At 45.7% G+C, this 13,791-nt stretch overlaps 1 protein-coding gene across 1 annotated transcript in view; it reads left to right on the plus strand.

The window, feature by feature from the left end:
* LOC124805121 (myrosinase 1-like) overlaps positions 1 to 13,791 on the plus strand; it is a 217,336-nt gene that overhangs the window by 103,354 nt on the left and 100,191 nt on the right. Inside the window, exon 3 of the mRNA XM_047265573.1 lies at positions 8,775 to 8,908. Coding sequence (XP_047121529.1) covers positions 8,775 to 8,908 — 134 coding nt within the window. The remainder of the gene's footprint in view (positions 1 to 8,774; positions 8,909 to 13,791) is intronic.

Consider the following 13,791-nt stretch of genomic DNA (forward strand, 5'->3'; position numbering starts at 1 on the left):
GTTGTCTTCATACCCGTACACGTCCATCCGCTCGATACAATTTTAAACGAGACTCGTCCGACCAGGTAACATGTTTCCAGTCATAAAAATTCCAATGTCGGTGTTGACGGGCCCAGGTGAGGCGTAAAACTTCGTATCGTGCAGTCATCAAGGGTACACGAGTGGGCCTTCGGCTCTGAAAGCCCATATCAATGATGTTTCGTTGAATGGTTCGCCATGGACGTCTTGCTGATGGCCCAGCAGTGAAATCTGCAGCATTATACGGAAGGGTTGCCCTTCTGTTGAACGATTCTCTTCAGTCTTTGTTGCTCCCGTTCTTGCAGGATCTTTTTCCGGCCCAGCGATGTCGGAAATTTGATGTTTTACCGGATTCTTGATATTCACGCTACACCCACGAAATGGTCGTACGGGAAAATCCCCACTTTATCACTACCTCGGAGATGCTGTGTCCCATCAATCGTGCGCCGACTATAACACCACGTTCAAGTTCACTTAAATGTTGATAACCTGCCAATGTAGTAGCAGTAACCGATCTGACTACTGCGCCAGACACTTGTTGTCTTTCACAGACATTGCCGACCTCCGCGCCGTATTCTGCCTGTCTGAATACGCATGCCTATACCAGTTTCTTTGGCGCTTCAATGTATAACTGTTCCCGTGTACCAATTGAGGTGCGGAACCCTAAAAACAACCCGTTTCCAAAAACATTGCTGCTGGATTTTTTTATTTTTAAAGGTTTTACCAAAAGCTCAATGAAAGGCAATTATAATTTCTGATGGCGTATGGGGGTGGCAGCAAATGCTAAATAATATATCGTTTGTGTGGAAAAATGTTTTCAAATCAACTATGTATCTGCCTGTGTTTAGTTGTTGGCAGAAAGTCGTGCGCCCCTTCAGCAGTCCCTCAAGTCCAGATCGTCCTTGTTTATAGTTAATATGGGGGACTGAATGGTTTTAGTGAGAAACAGTAACTTTGCATAATGTGTCTTTTGTTGTTACTCAGCACGAGACAAAAACTGTTCCACATCATCATTACGGCTGTCGTCAGTGTGAGTACCTGAATCGATGATGCACAATGTTACCTGAAGCTCTCGTAACACGCCGCCACATGCTACTCCCCTTACTTTGATATACTCTGTCAATAGTAAGTTTAACACAAAAGTATGTAAGAAAATTGAGAATCTGTTAGATGACGATTAGTTTGGCTTCGGGAAAGGTAAAGGTAACAACAGAGAGGCAATTCTGATACTGCAGTTGATAATGGCAGAAAGACCGAAGATAAACCAAGAAACGCTCATAGGATTTATCGACCGGGAATAAGTATTCTACAACATAACTCAAGGTGAAAGGATATAAATGATAAGATTCGCTGATGACACTGCTATCCTCTGTGAAAGTGAAGTAGAACTGCAGAATCTCTTGAAGAGTCTAATAAGTACAGAATATGGTTTGAGTGTAAATCGAAGAAAAACGAAAGTAATGAGAAGTAACAGAAATGAGAACAAGGAGTAACTTAACACCAGAATTAGTGATTTCGAAGTAGATGTAGTTAAGGAATTCTGCGAACTAGACGGCAAAATAACCCATGACGGACAGAGAAAGGAGGACATAAAAAACAGACTAGCATTGGCAAAAAGAGAATTCTTGATCAAGAGAAGTAAATTGGTATTAAACATAGGTCTTAATTCGATGGAGAAATTTCCGAGAACGCACCTTTGGAGCACGGCATAGTATGGTAGTGAAACCTGGATTATGTAGAAACTGAAAACGAAGAGAATCGAAGCATTTGAGATGTGGTGCTACAGAAGAATGTTGAAAATTAGTGGACTGATAGGGAAGGAATGAAGAGGTTCTGTGCAGAATAGGCGAGGAAAGGAGTATATGGAAAACACAGACGAGAAGAAGAGACAGGATGATACGACATCTGTTAAGACATTAGCGGATGACTTCCATGGTACTAGAGAGAGCTGTAGAGGATAAAAACTGTAGAGGAAGACAGAGACTGGAATGCATCCAGCAAATAATTGAGGATTTAGGTTGCAAGTGCTACTCTGAGATAAAAAGCTTGACACAAGAGAGGAATTTGTGGCTGGCTGCATAAAACCAGTCAGAAGACTGATAACTCGAAAGAATTGTGTTCTTGTGCGGTTTTTGCTTCGTCATTACATTCTCTTCCTTGCGGAACGTACAGGGGTTGAAGAAAATTACGCAAATTCCATGAGAAATTATTTTTCCCACGTGCTAATCGAGAGTGGGACGGTCGAGAAATAGTCTGAGAGTGTTTCTGTGAAGCCTCTGCCAAACATTTACGAGTGAATTTCAGAGTAGCTACGTTCGTGAAAATGTAGATGCATTAAGCTTATCTTCTTTACTGCCTGTTTCAGTATATGAGGCGACTACTATTAGGCAAGTGAACTTTTAACAGCCGAAATTACGAGCGCTGCGCCAGTTCATTCTACTGTTGAGGGAAAATCTATACTGCAATAAGGATGGCGGTTTATTACATAAGGGTCTGTGCAACTGGCCACAGATAAGTGAGACAAAAGGGAGAAAAAGCATTTGAGCGCTGCTACAAGTGTGATGGAGACTGCCTACGTGGTACGTAGCGTCTCTTGTTACGAGACAAAATGGATTGATCTAAAGGTAATTTCGGTAGTTCCACAAGGGAGTCTTATAGCGCCATCACTGTTTACATTTTTTTCAGGGTTCAGTTGCAGAGTAAATTAAAGAAACAGAGTAAATCTGATGAAGCTTTGTGCATAAGTGTTGCACGGTGTCTTTAGTATCGCCGTCGATCGCTTCACGTCGCACTTTTCAGCTCTGATAGTAGAGTGAGTACTTACAAAACCAAACACCGTCCGAATAGGCATTGAAGGCCCAACGGTACCGACCGGCCGCCGTGTCATCCTCAGCCCTTAGGCTTCACCGGGAGCGGATACGAAGGGCCATGTGGTCAGCACACCTCTCTCCTGGCCGTTGACAGTTTTCGTGACTGCTGGTGCTCAATCGGCCTCACGAGTGGTGAGTGCATCCCGCTTGCCAACAGCACTCGGCAGACCCGGACAGCGACCCATCCAAGTGCTAGCCAATCCCGACAGTGCTTTACTTCGGTGATTTGACTTTGACCGGTGTTACCACTGCTGCAAGACTGTTGGAACAGTGTGTACTTAAAGATGCCCAAAACATCGATGTTTACTGCCTAGAGTAAAATACATGCTGTCATTCGATATCTTCATACTGGGGGGCATTAATTTCATGCAGCCTAAATAATGTAACGGTCATGCATGACAGCAAACTGAGGCAATGGTTTAAGATCTATGAAGCATGGCATGCAAAGGATAACAATGCAGTCGGTCGGGAAAGGAAGCGACGGTTAAGTGATGATCTTGATCAGCGAGTGGCTCAGGTGACTTGAGAAAGTTGTCTACAAAGGGCAACTCAGAATAAGCGAAGGGATGTCATCAGCCACTGTCGTTCTTCACGACAATGCTCCGCCACACTGCAGCTGCAGCAAATACGCTCCTGCAGTGTTTTTAATGGGAAGTGTTTTAATCCCCCACCATACAGCACGGACTTGGCTCCCTATGATTTTCATCTCTTTGTTCACATGAACCACTAGCTAAGAGAACAGCATATGGGCATAGACGACGAAATGCATACCAGCATAGAAGAAGTTGGGTCTCTCTGAGACAGAGCTCTTGCTGTGTGAATGTTGTTTAATACCTCAGATTTCAAAGAAAACGATCCATTGCTCAGAGGGCTGTACTTCTCATAGCCATCCTAAGTGTGCTCGTTTGCGCAGTTTTGGGCAAGTTGCTTGCTTGTATGTAGCCAGACACTGACTTCTGCACCGCTTTTGTGACGTCTCTCTAGAGTATTCATGCGAGATTGACCGGTCAAACAGTAGAAAGGACTCTCTTACAACGCAGAATGCATCTTGATGGAAATGATCGAACTCTGAATCAGCTGCAGTTGCGACCAGCAGAAGTTATGCCCTCTGTACCGGTGCATCACTGCTGCCTAGTTTATATGTCTCGTTCACCCTCAGAACCGCACTCAATATCACTAATCAAATTATAGTAAAAAATAAAATCATTGCTAACCCCAAAGCCTTGTTAATCTCTAGTTAATCTACTTACAATGTGTAGGTAATAGTTCGCTACTCCAACACAGAGTGGCATCGCAAAATGTATTTCATGCACGAAAGAAGTGGTTTCGATTGTAAGAACAATTCTTGAGTGTTAGTCGTCGTTTTAGGACCTTACTAGGTTGGATTAACAGATGCAAAGTGGAGCAGCACATTTCGTCACAGGATCATTTACTAAGGACGAGAGCGTCACAGAGATACTGAGCAAGCACTCGTGGCAGACGACCAAAATAGGAACTGTATATCAGGGAGAGATTTACTGCTGAAATCAGAGAGCTTACGTTCCAAGCATTATTTCGTTCCACATATGTCTCGCGAAACAATCGCGATGAGAAAATCGGAGAAGTTAGTCTTTCTTGGCATGCACAATTCGCTAATGGAAGAGGGGAAGAGGTAAAGGCCCAGGAAGTACTCATTGCCACACACTGCCAGATGGCTTGCGAAATATACATAGAAATGTACACACATCATAAAAAGTTTTGCATCACCCCCGTTCCCAGAACTCCTGAAGATAGACGATGACTGTGGATATTGTATCACAGACATGGTCCCTGTGACTGTTCAGAGATGTCATCAAACCCGCCCAAAGATGTAAACAACCATGCATGAACAGCACTTATTAGACCGAGGGGGTCCGACAGCCAAACAGTTCCAGTCAGCTCACCAAGAAGGAGGTACATGACTCGTGTTGTCTGTAGTTTAACCATGCCTAGACGGTCAACACCGCGGTTCGTTCGCGTTCGTATTGTTGCTTTGTGCTAGGAACGGTTCTCAACACGGGAAGTGTCCAGGCGTCTCGGAGTGAAGCAAAGCAATGTTGTTCGGACATAGAGGAGATACAGAGAGACGGGAACTGTTGGTGGCATGCCTCGCTCAAGCCGCCCAAGGGCTACAACTGCAATGGATGACCGCTATCTACGGATTATAGCTCGGAGGAATCCTGACAGCAACGCCACCTTGTTGAATAATGCTTTTAGTGCAGTCACAGGACGTCGCGTTACGACTCAAACTGTGCGCAACAGGCTGCATGATGCGCAACTTCACTCCTAACGTCCATGGGGAGGTCCATCTTCTGCAACCACGACACCATGCAGTGCGGTACAGATGGGCCCAACAACATGCCAAATGGACCGCTCAGGATTGGCATCACATTCTCTTCACCGATGATTGTCGCATATGCTTTCAACCAGACAATCGTCGGAGACTTGTTTGAAGGAAATCCGGTCAGGTTGAACGCCTTAGACACACTGTCCAGCGAGTGCAAAAAGATGGAGGTTCCCTGATTTTTTGGGGTGGCATAATGAGGGGTCGACGTACGCCGCTGGTGGTCACAGAAGGTGCCGTTACGGTTGTACGATACGTGAATGCCATTCTCCGACCGATAGTGCAACCACATCGGCGACAGCATATTGGCGAGTCATTCGTCTTCATGGGCGACAATTCGCGCCCCCATCGTGCACATCTTGTGAATGAGTTCCTTCAGGATAACGACATCGCTCGACTAGAACGCTCAGCACGTTCTCCTGACATGAACCCTATCGAACACGCCTGGGATAGATTGAAAAGGGCTGTTTATGGACGACGTGACCCACCAACCTCTCTGAGGCATCTACACCGAATCGCCGTTGAGGAGTGGGACCATCTGGACCAACAGTGTCTCAATGAACTTGTGGATAGTATGCCACGGCGAATAGACGCAAGTATCAATGCAAGAGGACGTGCTACTGGGTATTAGTGGTACCGGTGTGTACAGCAATCTGGACTACCATCTCTGAAGGTCTCGCCGTATGGTGGTACAACATGCAATGTGTGGTTTTCATAACCCATAAAAAGGACGGAAATGATGTTTATGTTGATCTATATTTCAGTTTTCTGTACAGGTTCCGGAACTCTAGGAACCGAGGTGACGCAAAACTATTTTTAATGTGTGTAGAATAGTACTGATAAATGGTAAACCGCTTAAAGATCCAAACAGCAGGAAACTGCAGGAAACAGCAAAGGAAAAGTAGCTACAACTGTACGGTCAGCTGTCAGCATCTCTAACAACCTTATTGTCTGAAACTGTCTGGCAGATTGAAATGCGTGCCAGACTGGGACTCGCAACTCGCACCTTTTTGCCTTAAGCGAGCAAGTGCTCCACCGACTGAGCTAACCGCCTGCTACACAGTTTTAACCTGCCAGGAAGTTTCAAATTATCACACACTCCATGTGTTAACGAGAATTTTCCTGTTGAAAAATGGCACCGCTGTACTGTTGCATGGGAGTTAACACATGAGGATGCAGTTTTAACCTGCCAGGAAGTTTCAAATTATCACACACTCCATATGCTAACGAGAATTTTCCTGTTGAAAAATGGCACCGCTGTACTGTTGCATGGGAGTTAACACATGAGGATGCAGCTCGTCTGTGACATACCGTTGCACTGTCAGAGTTCGTTCAGTCACTACCATCCATGATCTGAGGTAACATCTGATGGCTCCCCACACCACGATACTAGGAGTAATACCTCTGTGTCTCTTAAAAACACTGGAAAAATGTGACGTCGTCTCAGGTCGCCGACATATTCACCGATGATATTCAACCAGGTTAGCGCAGAACTGCGATTCATCACTGAACACACAGCGACACCACTCATCAATAGCCCATGCTCCCCGGTCGTGGCATTGTTCCAAACACAGCCTGTGCATGGGACTGAATCTCCTAGTTCGGCAGTTGCTATTATCCGACCAGTAGTGTGGGATGACCAGTATGTTGCAAGGAGTCCATTACTCATTCTCAGATGGCAGACGTAGATATGAAGAGATGACGATGTACTTGGTGCACAATACGGTGATCCTCCGCTGTGACCGGAAACCTGGCGGCGAGAATGCCTGCCCTTGTCTTCCCGTGCAGTGCAACAACGGTCCACTGTCAAATCTGAAATATCTGGATACTGCTCGATTCGACCAGTCGGCCAGATGGAGTCCCATATTAAGGTATCTTTCAAACTCTGTGGTTTGCTAATAATGCTGTCTCACACGAGTGCACGGCATCTTTCTGTCATTCACAGTGATAACATTAGACGACGTTCACGCCTCTTATGTACTCTACCAGGCCTGGTAACAACACTTAACACGAACAACACTAATGAACTTCGGTGGTATCCGCTATACTTGTCGCGAGGAATTGCAACTCTTATTCATTTATGTACCTGCCGATGGTATGTGCGTGTATGGTTACATTGACTCTGGCCTCTGGCTACTTCAGTTCTTCTTTTGTCAGGCAGTGTGTATAGTAATACAAGTCATTTCTACTGTTAGTTTGGTACGTCTGTTCTAGGCACCTTTTCTACAATTGTTCAAATTGCTGGATAAATTTACTTTGTAAACCCTTGTGCAGACATTTTGATGCAAGGCCACCACAGTGCTCATTTTTCTACAACTAGTTTCGACACTAAGTCATCGTCTGGCTAACTTTAATTATTTTGTTCATGGGGTACCACGTTCTTAAAATACAATATTTAAAAAAAAGAATTGTCTGCCAGACGATGACATCCTGTTGGAACTAATTTCAGAAGAATAAATATTTTAGCAGCTCTGTGATGGGTAGGCATAAAAATGTCTCTTATAAAAGATATAGACTCTAACTTAAAATAGAACCTATGGAACATCGGATAAACTGTCTCTTAGACGTATTCGCGGCGGTCTCTTTAGGTAACTCATTGCACAAATATCTTGTATGAACTGAACATTGTACATCTTTTGCTGCAGTTAGCGATTCTCTACCAAGGCGATACCTGATATCTCAGCCTTACCTGCTAGCAGCTTGGTTGGTTGGTTGATTGATTTGTCGGTCGGTCGTCGGTCCCATCGGAGTTGGGAAGGATGGGGAAGAAAATTGGCCATGCCCTTTCAAAGCAACCATTGCTAGCGGCTTCATGGGTTGGGTTGGGTTATTTGGGGAAGGAGACCAGACAGCGAGGTCATCGGTCTCATCGGATTAGGGAAGGACGGGGAAGGAAGTTGGTCGTGGCCTTTCAAAGGAACCATCCAGGCATTTGCCTGGAGCGATTTAGGGAAATCACGGAAAACCTAAATCAGGATGGCCGGACGCGAGATTGAACCGTCGTCCTCCCAAATGGGAGCCCAGTGTGCTAACCACTGCACCACCTCGCTCGGTAGCAGCTTCAAGGTGTTGGTTCTATGCAACTTACAGTGTAGTTGGCTCTGTAGTCGCTTCTCTGCACACATATCACTGACAACAGCAGACAGCCTCTTGCAAAATGGACACCTGTTGCAAGCTGTTTACGAGCTGTGGCCACCTGGAACATGGGCGGTTTAATCTATGTTACAAATCGCAAATCGGTCGTCAATGCCGATTAAGAGAGAACTTGCCCTTGGTTATTACTATGGTCGAGAAGTCGACACGCACTTTTTAATAGGTGTTCCCAGAGGGCAATTTGTCTACTGTTAACTGGGGTGGAAGGTAAGCCACTGTGTCAGAGGGAAGGGGGAAGGGGAGAGGGGGACGGAGAGGGTTCCGAGCTCTCAAACTGATGAGCAAAGTGAAAGTAGGATAATTCTACAATTATGATTCGCATGTAACGTTCATTTCATTCTGTTAAAGGACCTTTCTTATTTGTCTTTTAGGCAAGGGCGAGAGCATCTGGGACCACCTGCTGCATTCCGGTGGCAAAATCACCGATGATGGTGGCACTGGTGACGTAGCAGCCGACTCTTACCACAAGTTTCGGGAGGATGTCCAGCTTCTAAAGGAGCTTAATGTGAGTATTGTGCAGTGCAAACCTAGCCGTGACCACATGGACGTATCACCTCTCATTATCCAAAACAACGACATTTCTTTTGTAGCATTCACGAGAAATGGATCTATCCCTAACAGGCCGTTCCGTGAAATTTCGGGCTAGCTGCCGGAGATCTGTAGCTTTTTGCCACGATATTCCGGCCCAATCTTCCGGCCAGCTTCAGGTGTAGACTGGCGATAATGCACTGAACTCCCGTATGGCATCGCTCAAAGACGACAGAGCTGCACAAGGTAGCTTATATAATTCCGTACGAGTACAGAAAATATAATATAGGGCAAGCGATGCGCGCTGTTTGGGAATACACAACACCAGCGGCCACTACGTACACTATCGGATCAAAAGTATCCGGACACTCCAATGTAATGCGGATATGATCAGTAGATGTCACTAAAGGCGAACCCGCCAGTATAAAAGGAGGTGGGGATTATTGTGAAGTAAATAGAGAGGTCGATCAGGAGAACTCAGTCATTACAACGCGGATTAGGAGTTAGATTTTAGCTGAGTAAGAAATCCACCGGGCACATTTCAACTCTTCTATATCTGCACAAGTGGACTGTTGGTGATGTGACTGTGAAATGGAAATGCAATGGAACAACCACAGTGAAACCAACACCAGGCGGACCTCATTTACTGACGGATAGGGACCAGTTCCTAAGTGGCACCAGCAGTCCAGGTACCGCATTGACTTAATTATGATCGAACAGATCTCCTCATAAACTACACATTTTTGTAGTCAATGTTAAGCGACTCTTGAGGTGGTGTAAAGAGCGGTGCCACTGGTCAGTGCATGAGTGGAAACGAATGATTTGGACTGACGATTCACGCTGTTCCCTGTGGCAATCCGATTGAAGGGTTTGGGTTTGGTCAATGCCAGAAGAATGTTACCTGCCATCATACACTCCTGGAAATTGAAATAAGAACACCGTGAATTCATTGTCCCAGGAAGGGGAAACTTTATTGACACATTCCTGGGGTCAGATACATCACATGATCACACTGACAGAACCACAGGCACATAGACACAGGCAACAGAGCATGCACAACGTCGGCACTAGTACAGTGTATATCCACCTTTCACAGCAATGCAGGCTGCTATTCTCCCATGGAGACGATCGTAGAGATGCTGGATGTAGTCCTGTGGAACGGCTTGCCATGCCATTTCCACCTGGCGCCTCAGTTGGACCAGCGTTCGTGCTGGACGTGCAGACCGCGTGAGACGACGCTTCATCCAGTCCCAAACATGCTCAATGGGGGACAGATTCGGAGATCTTGCTGGCCAGGGTAGTTGACTTACACCTTCTAGAGCACGTTGGGTGGCACGGGATACATGCGGACGTGCATTGTCCTGTTGGAACAGCAAGTTCCCTTGCCGGTCTAGGAATGGTAGAACGATGGGTTCGATGACGGTTTGGATGTACCATGCACTATTCAGTGTCCCCTCGACGATCACCAGTGGTGTACGGCCAGTGTAGGAGATCGCTCCCCACACCATGATGCCGGGTGTTGGCCCTGTGTGCCTCGGTCGTATGCAGTCCTGATTGTGGCGCTCACCTGCACGGTGCCAAACACGCATACGACCGTCATTGGCACCAAGGCAGAAGCGACTCTCATCGCTGAAGACGACACGTCTCCATTCGTCCCTCCATTCACGCCTGTCGCGACACCACTGGAGGCGGGCTGCACGATGTTGGGGCGTGAGCGGAAGACGGCCTAACGGTGTGCGGGACCGTAGCCCAGCTTCATGGAGACGGTTGCGAATGGTCCTCGCCGATACCCCAGGAGCAACAGTGTCCCTAATTTGCTGGGAAGTGGCGGTGCGGTCCCCTACGGCACTGCGTAGGATCCTACGGTCTTGGCGTGCATCCGTGCGTCGCTGCGGTCCGGTCCCAGGTCGACGGGCACGTGCACCTTCCGCCGACCACTGGCGACAACATCGATGTACTGTGGAGACCTCACGCCCCACGTGTTGAGCAATTCGGCGGTACGTCCACCCGGCCTCCCGCATGCCCACTATACGCCCTCGCTCAAAGTCCGTCAACTGCACATACGGTTAACGTCCACGCTGTCGCGGTATGCTACCAGTGTTAAAGACTGCGATGGAGCTCCGTATGCCACGGCAAACTGGCTGACACTGACGGCGGCGGTGCACAAATGCTGCGCAGCTAGCGCCATTCGACGGCCAACACCGCGGTTCCTGGTGTGTCCGCTGTGCCGTGCGTGTGATCATTGCTTGTACAGCCCTCTCGCAGTGTCCGGAGCAAGTATGGTGGGTCTGACACACCGGTGTCAATGTGTTCTTTTTTCCATTTCCAGGAGTGTATGTAATGCCAACAGTGACGCTCGGAAGACATGATGTTATGGTATGGGAGTGATTTTCATGTTTAAGGTGTGGTTCCCACACTGCGCTTAAGAAAATAGTATCCAATGGAACACCTTTGGGATGAATCAGAATGTCGACTCTGCTCCAGATGCCAGCGTCCAACATCACTACCTTGTCTGGTTTCGGCTTTTCGGGAAGAATGGTCTGTCATTCCTCCACAGACATTCAACACCTCACTGAAAACGTCCCCAGTATAGCTTTAGCCGTTACAAAGGCGAAGGGTGGAGACAGCTCGTATTAATGTACACTAATAGGTGTCCAGATACTTTTGATCAGATAGTTTATGTCGGCTGGTCATTCGATAAAATACAATGAAACCAAAATTGAGGAGCATACTTCAAAGTTTTGGAGCTCCATTAACTGTGAATCAGTGCAAATATGTCTATATGAGGCCTTAGGCAGTCAGTGCGGCGGTTTCCATTTGGATACTGCATAAATCAGTTGCATATTTTTCAAAGGAGCCGCTCCGAAATTTGCCTAAAACGATTTAGGTATACGATGGAAAATCATAACTTTGCCAGGTGAAATAAATGCACAAATAAATAAATAAATAAATATTTTATGAGAGATACTTGTGTGTGATACAGCTGAACCCGATAAACTTAATTTCTTTCCATGTTATGGTGCGAGTTTTAACTGAATTTTGAGCTGTATCCTATTTTTGTATTTGTGGAGATTATCAGCAGAAGTTCAAAGGAACCAGTAAGAGAGTTTTATAGATTGTTATTGATATTGGAGTTGCGACATCTTTAACCCTGTGTTGTGGATCAAATTTAAGCTGGTAATCCTTAATAATGCAGTTCTCGAAAGTATAGAAAAGGTGAGATTATGGTTCTTCGAGAAACGCTTCCTAGTTGATTGGTAGAGGGATCCGTAGCGAAATTTGTATTGTGGTCTGTACACAAGTTGGCTAAATTTCATACGCTGAAATATATGACCTAAAATTAACTATGCGCAAAATCTATACAAAGAGATTGTACCTCTAGAAGCCGGCTGCTGTAGCCGAGCGGTTGTAGGCGCTTCAGTCCGAAACTGCGCTGCTGCTACGGTTGCAGGTTCGAATCCTGCCTTGGGCATAGGTGTGTGTGATGTCCTTAGGTTAGTTAGGTTTAAGTAGTTCTAAGTGCAGGGGACTGATGACCTCAGATGTTAAGTCCCATAGTGCTTAGAGCCATTTGAACCATTACCTCTACAAACTTTTAAAAATTTAGTGCAGTCATTTACTTAGTTCCGTGCAGCACATTAGCTAGGACGAATAACGGAAAAGGTTCAGCACTTTATCGAGCGAAGATATCAGGCTACAAGATACGAAAGAATCAAATCTTTTCACCAAGTAGTTCGCTTAAATACTGTGAGTATTTCGTAGCAGGCTGTGCGCCCATTCCAGCACTTCGCTGAGAAGACCCATAGCTGTCGTTATCACTGTAGTGCATGCCGTAGCGATAAGATTCTAACACGTTTTAACTCTCATGCCACCGGTTATAGCGGACGTCAAGCAACGGCAAGGACGTCGCCAACCTAGGACAATTCCGAGCGTAGCTGTACTGCGGCAGTGTTTTGTCGCCTATAGCTGCTGTATACTGTGGGTTACTTCCGTCGCTCACTGAGGATGCAGCCTAAAACAGCGCGCGTATCCCAGCTGCGGGTACGAGTGAGAATTCGTGCGACGCCACGAAGCTCAGAGTACAAGAGGCATGGACTTCTGAGTATTAGCGTTCGTGAATAGAATTACTATTAAATTTTTATTATAGTCAGACTAAGAAAGAAGAAAGTGGTGTGTAGTCTATAATGTTCGTTCACTGTCAATCAGAAAGCTGACCAGTTAGCAGTTCACATGAGACATGGCGAATTGATTCTGCTGAGTATCACAAGACCATTGGCCTAAAAGCAGTCAACACCCTAGATCGCATAAATATTTCTTTATTTAAGGCAATCGATTTCGAGAGGCGTTGCTGTTGTCTTCAGGTATTAAAAAATATTTTTTTGTGAAAAGTGTTCATTTTACGTTGGACCTCACAAGTTGCCATGTGAGGTCCAACGTAAAATGAACACGTTTCACAACAAAAAGATTTTTTGAGGCCTCAAGATGACAGCGTAGTCTGTCGAAATCGGTTGTTTTAAATAAAGAAATATTTATGTTATCTAGGCTGTTGTATGTTTTTAACAAGTAAAACAGATCGCTCCTTCGGTCTTTTTAATATGAGAAAAATCAATAAAAACCGTTAGGGTAAACAAGAAAATAGAATATGCTGAGATGAAGTATACAGGAAATTACATATAGTGTGCTCAGATTCTAATTTTGCAGAGCACTGAAGTGAAGGGCAGTAAAGTTCAGCGTTATTTTGGGAATCGGTAAAGGCTTTTAGATATCATATTATGATTTTTCTTTATTTTCGACTGAGGCATAAAAATATTAAGAAATCCATAAGCGTCATCCACTAAATATTGCTCCTCAGTGCCCAGA

This window comes from Schistocerca piceifrons, chromosome 7 (genome assembly GCF_021461385.2).
Source record: "Schistocerca piceifrons isolate TAMUIC-IGC-003096 chromosome 7, iqSchPice1.1, whole genome shotgun sequence".
In the NCBI taxonomy this organism is placed as follows: domain Eukaryota; kingdom Metazoa; phylum Arthropoda; class Insecta; order Orthoptera; family Acrididae; genus Schistocerca; species Schistocerca piceifrons.